The sequence below is a fragment of the Heterocephalus glaber genome, unplaced genomic scaffold (genome assembly GCF_053883595.1).
Source record: "Heterocephalus glaber isolate CG9 unplaced genomic scaffold, H.glaber_assembly_v1.0 deba00001497, whole genome shotgun sequence".
NCBI lineage: Eukaryota > Metazoa > Chordata > Mammalia > Rodentia > Bathyergidae > Heterocephalus > Heterocephalus glaber.
In genome coordinates, this window is record NW_028258320.1 from 28,254,850 (window position 1) to 28,275,251 (window position 20,402).

The window sequence follows — 20,402 nt, forward strand, 5'->3', positions numbered from 1 at the left end:
AAAAAAAAAAAAAAAAAAAAAAGAGGAAAAAGTGGAAAACAGCTAAACTTAGCACAAATATAGGCGAATACCTGTTTCGAAAAAAGAAAAGCTTAATTATCCACACAAAGGGAATTACTAAATTTTGGGGTGGTGATGGGCAGAAAAGAGTATGTGAGAAATTTAGCAATCAGAGTAGATGACCCGGAGGGGTCATGCCATCTGAAAGTAATGAGAACTCTAGGGAAAACATATATGACTAGTAGAAATAGCTACTAACTCCACCCACATGAAGAATCTATCAATATACTGGTACATGAGAGATTTTAAAGAATCAAAATAAAAACCAACCAAACAGAGCAAATTCCTGTATAAAGTTTGAGGGCCCTGATCTTGATGTTCAGTATAGTATTGTGACTTCAACTTTATGGGTCAGGAGCTGAGTGACTAAGACTGAGGTTTATGCTTTCTCCTCCTAACATTTGCAGAAGAAATTGGCTTTCCTCTTCTGACACAGCAGACAGATGAACACAGCGAAGACCCCTGATGGACAAAGAAACACACAGGCAGCAAATGGAGAAACCAGCCTGGGTAATGGTAGATGCAATTGATTTTCCACTCACCATGTGCCCTACAATGTGCAGGATTCACACACAGCTTCCCTTTACTCTTTCAACAACTCAAAAAAAGGGGTATAATTTCCATATTATGGATGACTCAGAGGGAGAGTAATTTTCCCAAGGTCTGAAGGCAACATCTAACTACATGCTTGCCTAACTACAAAGTCCAGCCTCTTCTGCTCTCAGCCAGATTACCTCAACTTATCCAAAAGGCAGAGGTAAGGAAACAAAGCCAATTTACCTGGAACAGGATTATAGAATTATGGCTTCTAGTGGTGACTAGAATCATAGACCACACTGAATAAATACCAGCTCATTATAAAAATTAGATTAAGTTGCAATTTAACACATTTGAATTCATGTTATAATAATTAGCCAAACTAGGGTGAAGTTCCCTTAGAAACCATCATCTGAAGAGACTCCATTGGGGAGTATCTTGTGAGAGGTCTCCATCTGGAACAAACTTTTAAGTATTAGTGCATGCTTGGAGTATCTACATTGATAGAAAACTCATGTTAAACTTGATTTTTAAAAACTTCGCTGTGACTTGGAGTCAAATTTAAGTAGTTATGGTCCCTACCATTATCACTAAAGAGTATAACCATACAGCACAGGAATATAACCCTCTGGCCACACATTCATTTCTTTTGAGAATGTGATTAAACTTGTGGAACCTAGAACAAAAGGATAGGAGGAGGAATATTTTGCATTTCAAAGCACAGGACTATTTCAATGCAATGGACTTAACAGTTTTATTAAAAACTGGGGTTTCTATACAGCCCCAAAGAGATCACTTGGAGGGCAATATGGAGGACCATCTTGCAGGGTGGGGATATTCCATCCTCCAACTCATCAGCTCCACCCTTACTTATTTAGAATGTCAGCTCAATGGGAGCAAAGGAATCTGGTACACTGCTAGCTACACCAGGCATCTGCCATCTACCCACCTATCTGTAGTTATTCACAGAATTGAATGACTGGATAATTTTTCAGTGAGTCACAGATGAGATTTTGATTATGAAAAGAACTCTTGTTCTAGAAACAATTTTTAAGGAACATTGGCATAGATAATTTGTGGAGATATTCCTAGAAGCCTAGGATTAAAGATTTAGCCAAATTTCACAATTGGTAGCAATTCCATTTTAAGAAGAGTCCAGTTAGGGGCCAGGGATTTAGCTCAGTGGTTCAGCAACCTGCCTCGAAAGTGCAAGGTCCCGAGTTCGATCTCTGGTACCAAAAAAAAAAAAAAAAAAAAAAGAATGAGTCCAGTCAGAATCTCAGTAGATGGCATAATCAGCACTCAGTATGAGAGACAGCACAGCAGTAAGCCCCTTAAATGGGAACAAGGGTCTCTAGAAAGCCTGAGACTATTTCAGAATGGAGCACCTTTGCTGATGGATGAGGTTGTCAAAATGGTCATACACTTGAGTCTTTATAAAAGAAAGAAATAACAAGAGTAAAACCTGTCCTGTAATGTTACTCTTTTTGTATGTACCTATAGGTGGTCAGAGAAACAATGACTGATTACTGGTCTTGGATTCACTAGCTAAAAGAAAGTGCTTTCGCTTCTGGTTGAAAGAGCTCTGACAATGTGAAATGAGAGAGAATGCATATTCAACTGCAGAAAGGTCCATTAGCTCTGCTGAAAACAGTAAAAAAAAAAAAAGTTTTCTTAAAAAAGAAAAATAAGCATAAATTCATGTACAGATTTTTAAAAAGACATTTAATCTACCAAGAACAATACAAAGGGGTTATATAAATTTATTTCTCGTGTAACAATTGATTAGAAAAATTCCCATTTTCAATGTTAATTCCATCTTTCATTTTTTAAAAAAATCACTAAAAGGACAAAAAACCCACACAAAAATACAATCTGTATCTGTTCTATATTTACAGATAACCAGTCACTATTAAGGCGCAGATTGATTAAAAGCTAACATATATTCAAATAATCCAAATATTCTGTGCATCATATAACACTGACAACTCTGTATACTGTAGTGTCATATTCCCTTCATTCCATCAAGAGAAAGTGAGAAAAATAACTTCCAGTGTTTTTATTTTAGCCACCCTATTTTACCTATTTTAAGTGGGACAGTTTTCCCTTTGGCGTCATAAGAACACATTGTTAATAAAACCTGTATCAACTTAATACTGCATATTCATTCTATCTTCCTCGAATTTGCAAATACACAGTAGAAAGGTGAGAGAAGAGCTCCAAATGATTATTTTTTATTTGGGGAAGGTCTTATAAAAGAAATAATCAAATTTCAAGAATTGAGCTGTCAAACAGAAAATAAAGTTGGAACTGTTTGCTGTGCTTGAATGCTTAGTATAACACATTCATATAGTGAGAGTACTCAGGGAACTCCACGTGGCCCTCCATCATGTGCATGGGAAGACGGCACTGCACATGCAAACGGACGGACTTGATTCTGTATCTTTAGGCAGATAAGATTGCATTTAATTGTTCATTTTATAACAGATGCGTTGTCTACGCCTTCAAGGTCACCAAGGTTCATTTAAAAAAGTGAACATTTTTTTTCTATGTGCAAAATATATTTTCAATTCTTATTCTCACTTTAATGGGAAGAGTCAGTCATGGAAAAAGGTTTGGGCAAGTATTTCTTATTCCACATTTGTATAATTTCCCAAAGGTTGTATACGTTTAATGCCATCTACTAAGAGCATGGGACAGTGGTTTATATCCACATAGAAAGTCTTGAATACTGAACATAAATAAGACATTACAGGTAATTGACAACATTTCCTATGGGAAAGTTTTCCAGCTTAATATACTTGGAAATAATATTGCTTTGAATAAAGAAAGGCACTTTAGTGATTTTCTTCATGAATTGAAAATCTTCATAAAGCCACAAGACATCTGAAAAGACCCAAGAAACAACGTTGCCTGATTTCTTGGACTTTCACAGTATAAGATTGTAACAATAAATCTAGACTTAGAAAACAGTCTCTTTTTTTCCTTCAGAATTCAGCTATCTTTATAAACTGTCATCCTGGAGACTTAAATAAAAGCCTTTCCATTCTCAAGCCTACTTGAAGCAGACAATTTTAGGAAAGTCCTGTGACCATATGGAGCACAGTTAATGTGTACATCATAAAGATGTAATCTTTTTCTTTTCATAATGGCAACAGTGCTGTCTTGTCAGATGATTATTTGTCTTTTTAAATAAAGTGACAATCTAGGGCTCCAGTTATTGAATGTCATCCATTCTCTACCATAAATCTCTAGCAAATATCAACTTCATCAATTATGTACTGTATGCTTATAATATCTAAAAATAAAAGTTTGATATAAATAAATGTCCTTTAGTGGCAGTATACTAAATAAAAACAGCCCTTTGCCTTCAAACAACCATTAAAATCATTTTAGCAATATAGGCAGCAGCTAAATATGATGACTGCAAAGGGTTAATATTGCAAACTCCATTTGGTCTGTCTTTGCACCTGTTACTATGAGCTAGGTTCATTGCTGAGTGTTTCTAGGATGCTGACATACATGAACAGAATTGGTCCGTAACCAAGTGGGCTCACATTTCCCAAAGCCACAGAATAATCTGCAGAGAAACTAATATCCAGTACCATTTCAAATAAAAATTTGATGCAGTCAGAAAAATGACTAAATCTGATCTTTACTAATATGAAATTGAGAGAAAGAAAAAGAGAAAAAGAAAATTTCCACAGGACAAGAAATCAGAACATGTAAAGTGCTGAAATGTGTCAATAATTCTTTTAAAGCAGTACCAGAAATTCCACTTTGATTATTTTCTTAAATTCCCAAAAACCAAAACAAACAAAACAACTTCTAAGTTTTCTGGCATCCCAGATGTCAATGTATCCTTCATTTTAAGTAAAAAAAAAAAAAAAAAAAAAAATCAGTGCATACATTATACAGGTTAAAAAAAATAAAGCCCTGTTCTCATATTGTAAATTCTGTCCAAATGCCATTTTTAAAAAGTAATCCACTAATCCACATTTGGTGTCTTGTACGGTAACATAAAGAACATCTTCTCTGTTGTCTTCCTTTCTGCCACAAAGTACAGGTGTGAGTAGATGCTTTGGTCCTGGTACCAGATGCCCAGAGCGCTGAGGACGGTGTGTAGTAAGGCTGCTCACAGATATCCCATGTCCAGCTCTACAGTCAGTGGCGGGCATGGTCCTAGAGGGTATTGCTACCAGCGCCCACTGACACTAGCAATGTCTGAGTGATACTGACGGGGAAGCCTCCCACTTGCTCCACCTTCCAGGAAAGAGGTGCGTGCATTTGGTGGTTCAAAAAGCTTTCTTCGGTTTTTATTTAGTTCTGGAGAGAAAGAGCAAGAGAGAATTGTTAGCAGCCCCAAAGAAAAGTTCCATACACTACAGGACATGGGATTTTAGCTCATAAAATGGTGACACCGTAGGTTTTGAGGGGAATGTCACCTGGTGGCAAAAGGAAAACTTTTAGTTAATGGTCAAGACATTTCTGACATACCAGAAAGTCTGATGTTAGAGGTAACATATTTGTAACCTAGAAAACCAAGGGAGAGCAAATAGTTTTTATGGTGGTTATAAAACTCTCTGGGGGATATATCATTTTCAGAAGCCTCCAAACTTGTTAAAGATTTGACCTACAACAAAGGTTATTTTAGGGGCAGAGAGACAATCAGGCCAGTAGCAGGTATGAGAGAGGGCACAGAAGATTCTTTATATATATATATATTTATTGGTACATTTTAGGTATAAAATACATTTACATTTATCATTGGGTGTTTGTACCAGAACATGATGCATCTTAGTTTTTATTTTTTCTCCCATTACCTGTGCACCCTTCACCCCCTCCACCTTTCCCTATCTACCCAGAGTTTGATTCCATTTTTTTTCTCATAATTTTTTTCTTTCCCTTCTTCTCTTTTCCCTTTCCCTTCCACCATCCCCAAACCCTTGGACCTTTTCTTATTTCAAATTATCAATTATTCATTTTAATCATTTTCATCCTTATTTACACTTTCAATTTCTCACACTAGAGAAACTATTCGGTATTTACTAGTGTGTCCTATTTATTTCACTTAAGAGTATGGTCTCAATATGCATCCATTTAGCTATAACTGTCTCTAGTTTCTCATTCTTTATGGCTGAGTAGTACTCCATTTTATTAAAAAAAACCACATTTTCTTTATCCAGTTTCCAGTCGATGGGCATTTGGGCTGTTTCCAAACTTTAGCTATTACAAATTGTGCCACTATAAACATAGGTGCACATATATCTCTGTGGTATGATTCTTTTAATTCTTTGGGGAAGATTCCCAGTAGGGGAATAGCTGGGTCAAATGGGACCTGTAGTCCTAGTTCTTTGAGGTATCACCATACTGATTACCACAGTGGTTGCACCAATCTACATTCCCACCAACAATGGAGAAGGGTTCCTTTCTCTCCACAACCCCACCAGCATTTGTTATTGGTTGATTTCTTGATAGCAGCCATTCTTTGTGGGGTGAGGTGGAATCTCAGTGTTGTTTTCATCTGCATCTCTCGAATGACCAGGGATGTTGAACATTTTTTCATATATTTACTTGCTGTTTTTACTTCTTTGTCTGAGAAATGTCTGTTCATTTCAGTTGCCCATGTTTGAATTGGGTCTTTGAATTTGGGAGGTCTGCTTTTTTTCAGTTCTTTATATATTCTTGATAGTAGACCTTTGTCTGAGGTACAGCTGCTAAATATTTCTTCCCACATTGTAGGTTGTCTCTTAGCTCTGTTGGTAGTTTCTCTTGCAGTGCAGAAGCTTTTTAATAAGATGAGATCCCAGTTGCTAATTCTTTGTTCTAGCTCCTGTGCTACTGAAGATTTGTTCATAAAGTCTTTTCCTATGCCAATGTCATCAAGAGTTCTACCTAATTTATCTTCCAGCAAGTTTAGTGTTTCTGACTTAATATTTAGATCTTTAAATCCACTTCAATCTTAGTTTAGTGCACAGTGATAGGCATGGGTCTGGTTTTAATTTCTGACAGGTTGAAATCCAGTTTTTCCAACACCATTTATTAAATAGACCATCTTTCCTCCAATGAGGGTGGTTGGCTCCTTTGTCAAAGATGAGGTGACTGAGTATGTCTGGAGTTGTTTCTGCATCTTCTAATCTATTCCACTGATCTTTGGGTCTGTTTCTTTGCCAGTACCATGCTGTTTTTATCACAGTAGCTTTGTAGTATAGTTTCAAGTTGGGGATTGTGATGCCTGCAGTCGTGTCTCAGCACAATTGCTTGTGCTATTCTAGGTTTCTGACACAGAAGATTCTTATACTTCCTGAACTCATCTATGTCAAACATAGCAGCTGTTAAATTATTAAAATCATGTGAAAAGAAGATCCCATACCACCTAAACCTGAGGGTACTCCAGAAGGACTCTGAAGCATTAAGCCACGGCCCCCACAGCTCTGCCAATTCATTAAGTCAATGTTTCTTGAGTCAGAAATGGTTAGGTGAAGAAGCAGAAGGTTTTCTTTGAATAAAAATTCAACATAGTATAAGAAAATTCAACATAGTACCAATCACAGCAGTTTAGAAAATGTACACTTGAAAACTACCAAAATTTGTATCCAAATTTTCAGGGAAAACTACAGTGCTCTACTTTAATTTTGAAGAAACTAGAATTCTTAAGAAACACTCCTTAGTTTGTCTATTGCCATGCAAAATTTATTAACTAGAAAGGTAAAAAGTTAACCTACACAGACCACCCTGTTTATGACTATACATACCCTCCTCAACCGACCCTAGAATCACAATGTAATGTAAAATAATCACTAGTGTCTTTATAATGAAGAATCATACTCTGGAGATTACAGTTTCTGATAACTACCAAAAGTAAATATTTGAAGACTTATTCAATTTCAAATCAATTGCTTAAAGTTGTCCTTTCTGTTTAGTTTGAGCTAATCTGTAGCACATCATTCAACAACTTACATTTGCATGGGAGTCAATTTTTCTACCACATACACAATACTCTTTTGAATTCTGAGGTTGCTCTATAAACTCTGGGGAGCCACTGCAACATGAAGGATGAGAACAGACTCAGGCTGTCACAGGTAGGTAACTGTGGTTACAGGGCCAGACATGCTCCTGTCTCCTCAACTCTGGAATATGGGCCAAAACCCTTAATAATTCACTCCACTGACTTTCAAAATGTACACACCTGCCCTGTATGGGTCAAAGCAACAGTAGAGACAACTCACTTTGGTTCACATACAGTTCTTAGAAGAAAGATAAGTGATTTATTGGCCTTTATTAGTGACAAGCACTTTACATTTATTTGGTCCTATTCGAGTCCTAAGGAATAAGTAATATTACTATTCTCCATTTTAATAAATAAGAAAACTGATTTTAAAAGTAGGTGAGAGTCACCTATCTATTAAATGATGAAGTTGAAACACCATATCCCTGATGGAAAGATCAGTGGCCCACAGACAGAGAAGACCAATGGAGGCATCAGGAACACAAACCTGAGACACTAGGAATTGCAGGTATGCCCAATAACAGGCATTATTTCATCTTTTAGTACACAAAAGTTCCTTTTTAAACAAAAAGCTTGAAAACTCTACAAACTGCATACTGACAGCCACTGTTTCAAATTTCTGCACAATCATAATATCAAAGACATTCCTATTAAAAGCTGAGCAAATGTGTCTTGTTAAATTAAAACACACATGTATGGAATTATCACAGTGAAACCCATTAATTTGTACCATCAATATGAGTTAATATTTGTAACAAACTTATACGTACAGCACTTTAAAATTCAGAAATCAAGATGGAATCAAGTGTATTTAAAGGCAAACTTATAGGAGAGTGAAGAATAAACTAATCCTCTTAGGTGGACCACCTGTTATATTACATTCAAGCTTAGAGACCATCTTTGAGCTCCATTCTTCCACAGGGGAAAGGCCTACAAATCAAGAGGGCATTGCCTTGTGATGTAGGTGGAGAGCAAGGAATGAGGCTAAGCAACATCCTTCCCTAGCACATACAGCGTGTGCAACTGAGCACATGAAAACAAATGGGCCAATGAAGACAATTTGAAAAAATAAATGTTGAAGCCAGGTGTGGTGGTGCACACCTGTAATCCTAGCACTTGGGAGGCTCAGGCAGGAGGATCACCATGAGTTCGAAGCCAGCCTCAGCTACAAAGGGAGTTCAAGCCTGGTCTGAACTACATGGCAAGACCTTGTCTGAAAAAAACATTTTTTAAAATAAATGTTGAAAACTGTTTCCTGAAAAATCACATTAGCTACATCTTTGAAAGAATAAAATGGGCATGAGGGAATCCAATCATTCCCTAAAGATGAACTTTCATATATAATTTTCATAAATGTGAAGCACAGAGATACATCTTCCAGAGAGGGTATCATCAAAGATCAAGTCCTACTAAAGAGACTTTAGGGGTTTTGTTGTTGTTTTAAATTAAAAAGCAAAGTCCTTCCTCTGATTTTTTTTCTCAGTAAGCCTAAGGAATAGTTTGGGATAATACCAACCTTTTTCTTTGAAATCCCAAGGTTCACACAATCCTGGCAGCTCTCAGGATCTTGTTGCGGATCTGAACAGAGTCACAAACTAAAAGAATAGGTCGGGAAATGTTAGATCTACCTGAGGCCGTGGCAGAAAGCTTGTCTATAGGACACTAGTCTTCCTTCACTGAGTCTGTGTACAACTAGTTAATCTCTAAACTATGGAGAGAAATCTCTGAATTTTCAAAAAATCATGAATTTTTAAAAAATCAAATTGATTCTTTGGTCATCTCTATTAGAAATAAATTTCACCTCCTCCTATAACATTAGAATACATGTCTTCGGGCCCAAGATAAAACAAAAACCTCATACTGAAAGAATAATTCTAATTATAAGTTTTTAAAAATCTATAAAATTTTAAAAAGTATTTCTGAGCAAACTCTGTACCTAATCAAACTCTGTAAACACAAGACAAAATGTGTGTCAGAGCTGCCTAGTCTATGTCTCTCTGGAAATGGAATGTTCTGGGACTATAAACAGATGTCTTTGCTATCAGATAGCTTGAATTGGAGGAAGAAGCTTTTTGATGAATGGTTTCTCAATAAAAACTTATCACTTGTAGAGAAAATGATTTACCAAGTTCAAACAATTGCAGTCAACAAAGTAAGGCAAAATCATCCTTAAAATAATCAAATACTTCATACTGTGCAAAGCATTCGTAAGGCATCTTATTCAACATCTCCAATACCCTTTAAAAGCAAGAGAACTGAATCCCACTAAGAGAGGCAATCTAAGAGGATCCACATAACCTCAGAGGATATATGCCAAAGATGATTGGAAAAAAATTTTTAAATAGGATTCAAAATCCTTTCTGATTCCTGTTTTACTCCCTAAAACCCACAGTAAATGGTGCTGCTATATTTCAGAGAAAAGATATCGATGATCCCTCTGCAACCGATCAAAGTATTTAGTGATAATGCTTTAGTGCTTGTCTCTAAAAGCTCTATAGAGTCTGGAGTCAGGGTGGTCCACAAAGAACTTAGTTCTTATTATATTATCACTGCTATTCCACGAATCTTTAGTGAATGATTATAGGTTCTGGTATAAAAGTATTGACCTACAAGCACATTTTAATAGCACAGGTATAGTGAATATGTGAGTTCAGGTAGTGTGTCAATTTCATTTGCAAATCCATAAAAAATGTGAACATGTATAAAGTTAATTTGAGTCAAGGAACAGCTCTCTGAGGTGAGCTTCAGGGTAAGCAAGTTAAAAACCCAACTATCTTACTGCAGATGGTAAAAAAGAAAGAACAAAGTAATATCCTGTTAATAACACATACCGTTAAAACTACTGTCTGTTTTCACTAAGCCTGATGATATATGATGTGAAAGGACAGACCTTAGAAAGGGAAGGTTATCTTACACAATCATCTGTTCCAATCTACTTTCATGAAACCAAAAGAAGTTTGGAAACTTACCCTAGATCTCATGATATGACAGAGGGAAAAGCCCAAATCTCCCATTTGAATCAAGTGTCCTTTTCACTATACCAAGATGAATTTCTGAGCCAACAGGAATTATGCATATACCTATGGAGTGCTATTAATGCAGCCTGTGGGGCACACCATGGGGTGGTAGATTTCTAAAGTGATGTGAGCAGAACCCTATTCATAAAAAGGCACAACAGCTGCTGCCAGAAAGCTCACTGATGGGATTTCCAATCCTATTTCAAAGCTACTCTTCCTGAATCTGCTTTAGATGAAGATTTTGTATGCAATTCCCTATAAGTAAAATGGAAAAGCGCCTAAGTTTTATATTTATTTGCTGATCTCACTAGTGAATCCTATCTGGACTGGACTTTCACCAGTTGGATACAACTGCTGCCCTCACAGAAGGCTTAGCCAGCAGATTCAGTGCTCAAAAAGAGCAAAGTCATTTTCTCACAGTACTATACATGATGCTTAGATTCTTCTCTTAGTGTGTCTGTCTTTTTGAGGGAATGATATACATATAAGCTTGGCATTTAAGTGCCTTAATGCAAAGTTTTCAAAATCTAACCACCCTAATATTTCTTCCTCATATTTCTCTAAGCACATTTTTCAGGTGTATTAGTATATATTTGCCAATTTCTGATGCATCACTGGCCCAATTCTTTTCAAGTGAGTGTAACCCAATAAATACGGATGAAGCATTTTCTAATACATGGATTATGTAACAGATACACAAAGAGGGTGGTTTATGAAAACAGAAAACATTATTTTCCTTCATTCTGTAACTACTTTCAGGATACTATATCCTTTTGGTGACTCACAAATTCTATTAAAAACACTAAGACAAATAATACTGCCAGATTTCAATCTATACCAATGAATGGTATTTTCTGCTCAATGAGATGATTTCAGTTGGTGTGCAAGGATACACACATTTGAATCTGACATCAAATCAAGAATATTTATTTACAAACAATGATTATTGTGTAGCATGAAGACAAAAAGGAGAGTTAAGTTTTCTTCCCACTATTATGTTAAGTATAGGGCAATTCTGGTTCTATATTCTAAAGAGATCTACTTCAAGGAACACTATCAAGGCAAGCTGTCAGGCAACGCCTTGATGAAGGGGTGAATATTCTCAGTTGGCAGAAGAACCCTCTGAAACCACAACCACCAATGTATTAAAAAGAAAAAGCAAGCAGCTGATGGGAAGAATCAGCCCCACCAGCTAAGAAAGCTGGAAGAGGTTTTTCCGATTTTAAAGGATGAATTGCACATTTATATTCACCTGAGATTGCAAGCAGCATTTTCCTTCTGGCACCAAAAGTAGTAATTCCCAGCTCTTTCAGATCCTGATCTGTGAGAGTGAGGAATGTCTGAAGATCAATCTGTGGGTAAAAAGACAATCTGTAGCCAATATATTAAGCACTTATTTTCTTTTCATTGTAGGACTAGCTCATTATTATACATATTTACTACCTATGCTGTGCCTACTTCCAAAAACTAATGGTGGTAGCACAAACTCAAAGATAGTGAAATAAAGTGATGATCCTAACAGACATACCCAACCCAGTGATTTACTGAAAACTGAGATATAAATTTAGTTCTGAGGATCCTGGCAGCTTCTGGCAAAAGGAAAACATAAATATTATACCATTTTTGTGAACTGATAAAAGGAAGAATACATATTTTCCCAGTAAAAAGAAAAATAGTTCTTATATTTATATTCTGGATTGGTCCAATGTATCTTTCAAGAAGCAACTAAAGAATATAACAGATGGTATCTTCCACTGTGTTCTACATGATACTGATAAAAGAATTCCTAGACTGTATCAGATCTATTCATTTACCTGGTTCAATCCAGCAGATCTCATCTCTGAGAATGGTACCAAAAAAAGTACTGGCAGTAATACTACAATTACATAGTATGGTATCAGCAGCAAAGTATGGAGGGAAATGACCAAGAACCTTACTCTTCCTTTTAACAGAGTGTGGATGACTCGAAAGGCAACAGACTCTTAAGTCACAAAGACTTCAGATCCTGACTCCATCATTACCAGTCAAGGACACATATGATTGAAAATATTGTACAGTAAGTTCCTGACTTATGAACAAGTTCCATGCTAGAAGAACTGTTCATAAGTTGGATTTCTCCCTAAGCCGACAAAGTGCATTTTACACAGTAAACCTGTGAAAGTTTGCAATTCAAACGTTCGTAAGTCAGAGACTTACTGTACACCTTGCAGGGCTCTTGTAAATATTAAATATGACTACAGATGTAAAGTGTATCAATGGGCTTACCAAAGGGGTTAAATAATTGGCAGCTATAGTTAATAATAATATATACTATTTTTATCACCTATGAAAGTTACTAAGTGAATCTTCAATGCACCATAATTTCAAGACCATGAGGTTATATAATGGAGGGGATGCTCGTTAAATCATATCTGAATATTAGAAAAACCTATATAAAGGAAGCAGATTACCAAATCTCAATGCAACAAATAAAAGTAAAAAATACTTTTCATTAAATTACAATGAATGCAATTTGAAATATTCTGTTCTGATTTGACGTTACATCTAGATCTTATAAAACCTTAAAGTCAGCCTTTATCACAGTTTTAAAGGTATGTTCTTAGAAATTCTACTCAACAGACTCTCGGTTCCCCAAACTTCCTCCTAAAGGGCCACGTGGGAAATATTCTAGGATTCACAGGCCACACTGTCACTGTTGTGACTACTCAGCCTTGTGGTTGCAGCCTGAAAACAGTCACAGACAATAAACAAACGAGCATGGCTGTGTTCAAATAAAGCTTTACTGACAAAATCAAGCAGCAGGTCTGCAGGCCACAGTTTGGTAAATCATGCCTTATTTAACAAAGTATTAAATAAAGCTAGTCTGGCTGTATAGTCTTACGTTTTCTTTCTTCTTGGAGTAATGAGGTTAGAGGCACATATAATACATTTCTTTCTATGAGTCTTCAAATAGGAAATATGGATTAAAAACAAACCCAGATATAAGTAAGCAACACTTTCTTCTGTGTCTGGAGAAGTTAGTTATACACTTGTGTCCTTGTGCTTCAGTCAGCTATCTTCATCTAAACAGCAGGACTAAGTTAACGGAGACAGTGCTTTAATGTGTTCAGATGAAAGGGTGACTCAACTTAGAAAATCTGTGGCTAAATGCACACTAACTTAGATTTAGAGGAAAGAAAATAAAATCAACTGCCTGAAATCCAATATACATGGGCAATTTCTCCGTGTAACAAGCAAAAATATTCAGTAATTAAACTTAATTATTTATTAAGCCATGGGCAATACATTGAATTTATGATACAAAGTACCTAATAAAAACCATCAATTCTTTGTGGACTGATACACAATCGAAAATTACTGACTTAATTAGATGTTCTCTAACATGAAATTCAGCCAACTAGCACCAAGTTTATACTATGACTTGACTTGAAAAAGATAAATTTATGAAACCTTTTACTTTTCTGATGCATTGGGTTAGCTGTGCCCCAATAATATGGTAGCATCATTAGAATCATGCTGAAGGCTTTTTTCTGCATTCTAGTGGATAATGGGCTCCTGTGTCCACTGGACCAATATTCATGGTAGTGAGGGCTCAGAAGACATCTAAGTTCTGTTTCGGTTCAAGAAAAACTTAAGACAGTAAATTCACAAATGAATGAATAAGAAAATTATATGAAAATTATATGAAAAATATAATTTGTGAGAACAGAATTCACAATGTAACACAGGGTGGGTGAAAAACAGTCATAGATATTTATTTCAGATGGTGCTATTTCTTCTAAGTGTCATTAATAAAGACAACAACAGACTCAAGGACAAAATCCTTTGAGCTGCACACTTGACTCTGGCATTAGGGGAGGTATGAACCCGAAAGTTCTACAAATCAATAGACCAGCTAACAATAGTGCAGGATAGCCATGGTGCATTTCTGCAGACACAATTTTCTATATTTCTGCTATCCTATGTTTACTAACTGCACTAAATAAGTAAGAAGTGAGATGATATTTTTCTTAGCAGCAAAAACAAGCTATGGGGCCTGAATAAATGCTCAGTGAAAGCACAGTCATAGGTCAACAAGTGATTTTCTTCCAGATGTCATCATATGCATAGCCAAAACAAAGACACCAGGGAAAATAATGACTGACCTCTTGTTGCTGGAAGACATCTGTGTATTTGCCCAGGCCAAGTTTGCTGAAGAGTTCAGGAAGATCAGAGCCTTTGAAAGAGCTGTTCAAGTTACAGCCATTGCTTCCTGTTAGCGAGGAAATGCAGTCCATGTAATTGCTGCTACTGAGATAGTGTTCCACTGAAAGGGAAAGGAGAGACAGGCTTGAAGTGTAAATGCCCAGAGAGAACATGGTTTAATTAAAATTTTTAATTACCCAAATATTTCAGGTTTCATTGTTCAGCTGAACAGAGCAGTTGCTGCAGAAAGATAGCAATCCTTTACTGAAAAATTGGCTTTTCATTAAGGAAATGCTGGTTATTGCTTTCAGGGAGGCTCTTGCCATTTAAACGTTACATGTGGGAGGCAAAAATTCAGCAGCAATGCCTCTGTAGTTAATAATCATTCATCATATTCTCCCTGAGAATTCAGAAGCTCTTACTCTTTAGAATTGATTTGATGTGAACTAAACAAGAAATTGGAAGGAGGATTCCTGAGACATGATGTAGGTATGGAAAGTCATTGCAAATCCAGGCTCCTTTTGGGTGGCAGGATGGTCCTCTGCACCCACACATGTGCTCTCCTTCAGTCACAGGAACTGTATAATGTGGCAACCTTCAAATCTCATTCCTAGCAAAATATAATTTGGGCACCAAGTTCACCAAATAGAGTGCTTCTAAAAGGAGTAATACTTGAAGTCCCAAGATGATGTGAAGTTCCTGGATTTAATTTATGACAAAAATGAATCTGTCTCTTGGGGAAAATTCTAACATGGCAATGAAGAGGTTTGCCTTGGCTCTGCAACTGATGGTGGGCAAAGGCTTCACCACACTGTCTGTTGTTCTCAGGCCAAGTGACAAGCAAGGTTAGGGGATGGAGTACCACGCAATTATTTCACCAAATACACAAGCATAGTGCTTTGGAGGATCCAGCAGACCTATGCAGCTCTACCTACTTCTCTGACCACCACTTGCTTGTGTGGGCAATCTGTCCTCTTGCAGCAAAGATACAGCTTCAGGAGGGATCCAAGAGAGGGGAAGGATGAGGAAGACACCAAAACTGATCAGATCCTACTCTAGGGATTTAATCATCTGCCAAATCTAAGTATTTTGTTTTGCACTGTTTTGGGTGCTATCAATTACTATCACCAGTTGTTTTCATCTCCCAACTAAGAAGTCTTTCATGTATCTCCAGTAGAAGGAATTTCTTCATAATGTTTCTTTTTTTTCTTAAAAACAGATGTTTTATCTCACGTAGGGAGAACTTGGAGGGGAAAGCACCCAGAACAAAGCCTGGGACATACCACCATTTAAAGGTGAAGCAGAGTCCCCCAAGCCATCAAAAGGCTTAGGTGGAAGGATGAGCAAGGCACTGGGTCAACAGTGACACAAAGCAGGGTGCAGGGAGCACACCAGACTGACCACTGGGTTCCAGGACATGGGTGTCACTGGCATGCTGGCCATGTAGTTGTCCAAATGAGAAGCTTGCTGTTTTGAAGAATAAAAGGAGCACTTCTGAGAAGGAAATCAGAGCAACTCACAAAAACAAGAACACCCAAGGAAAAGTGAAGCTAAGAGACTTGGGTATAAAGACAAGAGTATTAAGAAAAATCATCTAAAACTGTAGAGAGAGGCCACATGTGGCTACTGAGCACCCAAAATAGGTCTAATGGGAATTAAACTGTTCCATTGGTATAAAGAGTATTAAAAAAAACAATTAAAAATATCTCATTAATTAAAAGAAATATTTTGCATATGTTGGGCTAAGAAAGATGTACTAGTAAAAATTTAAAAAACAGATGTTTGAAAATATATTCTTAGTGATAAATGTTTACAATGGTCCGTGACTTTCCTTACATTTCTGGTTTAACTATGGATATTTTCTATATCTTCTTTTAAACCTCCCTATCATCTTAAAACACCTGACAAAAGATACATAACTGGGCTTCTTTAATCATTCCTTTTCATTAATGAGGTCCCTATCATAACCCCAAACCAAACCAACTCAACTACATAATATAATCAATTCTAATTATCCAATGTCAAATTAAGACAAAGAGTTAAAGATAAAAAAGAGAAGTACAAAACTAACTTATATTGGGCTATAGACTGAACATCATTTACACCCATAGATCTTTGGCTTGCACCAACCTCTGCCTCTCAGATCAGTCATACCATCATGGGTGGAAAATCCAGTCAGTAACTAATGAGAAGTTTCCAGGCTACTACTGACTATAATTTGGGAATCCCTGGGCTTTCTTACTTAGACATGGCCAGTATCATGATTGGTCTTTACAAACCTGAGATTCCTGACAAAGTGGCTGACATGACTGATGGTAACAACTGGTTGTTACCAAGTATCCACTGTGGCCTACCTTACCTTTCTTCAAGTATCCTTCAACTACACCAAGCTACATGCTTCAGAATCCCAAATTTGTCAAAAACTCTAAAAAAAAAAAAAAAAAAGCATCGGGAGCAAATTCTTGTCTGTTTACCTATTTATACAGCCAAGAAGCATGGATCTGATATAGACAAAGCATGACTCATTCTGAGTATCGGGCATATTTGTTCAGACAGAACACTTATGTTTTAATGTGATGTTTTGTTTATGCTAATGAAGCTACATCTTGTCTAAAAAAATCAAATCTTGCTCTTCATTATTAGCAACTACATACTGGTCAGTCTTTCTTTAGCAGTTCAAGATACTAACTTGATAATATGTTTCTCAATTGCTATGTTCCTGTCTTTTCTTTGTCATCTGTGTATTTGGGGTGTATTACTCATTCCAACCTATGTGCTAGGTGTCAGACTCTGCTAGGCTTTTGGAAAAAAAAAAAGACACAATCTTAACAGAATGCCTGGCACAACAGCACTGAATAAATGTTTATTAAATAAATATTATTCCTGACTTGTGGAGCACAAATTCTGTAGCGAGAGAATATACAAACAAAATATCATACTTCAGGATGACAAATGCTAGGGTGGAAGAATGTACCAAATTCAGTGAGAAGAGAGAACTAAGCGGCCTGCTTCACTGGAGACAAAGGTTGTCTTTACAGAGGAGGTGGCACATAGATATACCAAGTACTTGAAGTCTCAGAACCAGGCTTATACTTCAACATTACCTCAAACCAAAAAATACATTCTGATCTGACTATGCCTAAAGTATGCATAAAAGTCAAAGCTCACTTGATTTGTTTTGTTTACGCTTGGGACTGCCAATAGAAGCTGCAAATTCACTGGCACTTGCAGGTCCTATTCCATTTCGGTCTCTCCAGTTGTCAGATTCACTCCCATTTCCCAAATGCTCACGACTGTTGGACCGTGAGAGGGACACTGAAGAGCCCTGTAAATGGTGAAATAAGGAAATGTTTAATAAAGTGGGGTTCTCATGCTGGGAGGAGAAATGAATCCAAATTACACTACTGCTATCCACTTCAGTTGCTTACCACTGCACGCTGACTCTCAGGAAGAGACTATGGTACCTTTCTATGGCTTTGTCCCCCAACAACCAACACGACATGATAACATACTGGTACACAGTGAAGTCTTTTCCCCATCACTACGGGGAGCTGATATGACGGTACCCAACAAGCTTCTGAGAGGCCCCCATATAAAGAATCTTTCCTATAAAATTTAGTAAAGTGGTAGCTGAAAAGCCACTCTCTTTTCAGGAACCACAAAGCAAAACTTCCACCTTGTATAGCAAAGATTCTTTGTCTTATTTCACACAGGAGAAACTGGATGAAAATGAAATGCAGACACATCCAATGCATTGAGAAGAATCAAACTCCCAGCCTAACAGTCACTAGTTGGAAATGGTTCTGGAATTTCCTGTGTTTCTCTCCTCCACACAATTACACAATCTCTCCAACAAATGACAAATACCTAAGAGTAATTTACCTTTGAATTCTCCAAAATGAAAATTTCAATAAAAATTGCAGGGGACCGTAATACTGATTATGTCCAAGGCAGTCTGTGAAGAGTTACCCCCACATTGGCTTGTTTATAGACGTGAGTCCAGCTGAAGCCTAATGCTGAGGTCAGAGTAACTCATACCCAAATTCTCTTCCCACAACTAAAACCTTCTGACTAGAAAGACAATGTTCTAAATACAACCATAAATTTTGTCTATTCTGTTCCTAATTCAAGAATTCTTTGTCTTCTTCTTTATGAGCCTTGTTTACATTAATTTCCATAGACATTGCATGTAGCTCGCCTTTACCCCAACTGATTGCCAATAAAAGTCAGTGCCTGGAACCAGCCAGCACCTTTGTCGGTTGCACTGGCATTGGTCATCCTGGCACCCCCCTTTCTCTCTTAGTTCTGTCTCTTAGTGTATTTTTTTCTCAGGCCTGCATTGTATACTGGGCAGGATACTGGAATCTAACTGTAGGGGTCTCCGGTAAAAAAGTTAAAAAACACTCCAGAGTTAGCCGTGTATTTTCATTTACTTCTTAATTATTTAATCACTGTATTATAAGTACCCTACTTTGTATTACAGTATCAACATCAAGATTCAGTGATTTTCAAAGATTTATATTCCCTGAGTGATTCCAAGAGAATCTCTTGCTGTTTACTTCTTTAAACTGAATTCCCTCTTGCCACAGTATAACCACTACTGAGTCCAGCATCCTTGACACACTTCTTTCTATGGCCTCCTGACACCCCAGTGCCCAGGTTGTCCATCTACCTCACTGTATTCTTCGTAGGCTCCTCTTCCTCTTTTCCATTCTAAATGTTAGACAATTCTGGATCTTGGTTTTTAAGGACCCTTTTCTTCTCTTTCTATACTTTTTCATTATATAATCTCAAGCCTTTTTCAAAGCTTGATGAGAATGACTTCCAAAATTTTATCTCCAGATTTGTCTTCTCTGTTGAAGTTTAAAAACAGAGCTGCCAATATGACACCTCCATCAGGTAGTCTGATGAGTGTTTTAAATTTTGCATGCTTTAAATAAATTCACTGATTACCCATCTTCACCAGCTACTCGAACCTTCTTTCTCTAGAATATGTATATCCCAGGAAGTACTCTTCTACTTATCCATCTACTCCAGCTCAAATTTGAAGGTTCATTCATGATTCCTCTATCCCTCAACACACCAAACCCATTAGTGGAGTCTATCAATATCTCCAATGTACCTCAAATCTGCCCAGCTCTCTCCATCTCCACAGCTGCCACCAACTGATACCTTAATGACCATCCTGATGATACTCCTGCTGTCCCTCTCCCATAACCCATTGTATACAAGACAAGATTGAGATTTTTAAAATGAAAATTAAAACAAATCATTCCTCTGTGTAAAATCTGGTAGTTTGTTTCCACTGTACTTTGCCATGGGCAGAGGTGCTTCATACTGAGCTCCATAATTGCTCCACAATTTCTACTGTACATTTACCATGGGCTGAGGTATTTCAGAAATGAAATACCTCTCTCCAACCTCATCTCTAAAGCTTCTCTAACCTATCTACAGTATCACAGCAGTTTTCAGCCCTGTGTCTCTAGAGCACAGAATTGTGTCTGAAATACAGAAGCTGATTAATATTTTTGCAAATGCTGAATGAATCTCAAAAATTCCCTTCCCTACATCTATCAGATACCTTTGCTGACTTC

The 20,402-nt window shown here is 37.0% G+C and overlaps 1 protein-coding gene across 12 annotated transcripts in view; it reads right to left on the reverse strand.

The window, feature by feature from the left end:
• Window positions 1-2,301: 2,301 nt before the first annotated feature.
• Window positions 2,302-20,402, reverse strand: part of Bicc1 (BicC family RNA binding protein 1) — a 320,644-nt gene continuing 302,543 nt past the window's right edge. For 11 of the 12 annotated variants that reach the window (XM_087184823.1, XM_087184822.1, XM_087184830.1 and 8 more), the window contains 4 exons: window positions 17,977-18,133; window positions 14,769-14,929; window positions 11,876-11,975; window positions 2,302-4,923 (listed from right to left, as the gene is read on the reverse strand). In XM_087184823.1, coding sequence (XP_087040949.1) covers window positions 4,793-4,923; window positions 11,876-11,975; window positions 14,769-14,929; window positions 17,977-18,133 — 549 coding nt within the window. In that variant the 3' untranslated portion in view covers window positions 2,302-4,792. Of the gene's footprint in view, window positions 4,924-9,122; window positions 9,202-11,875; window positions 11,976-14,768; window positions 14,930-17,976; window positions 18,134-20,402 lie in introns of all 12 variants that reach the window. The other variant, XM_087184824.1, reaches the window with a different exon arrangement.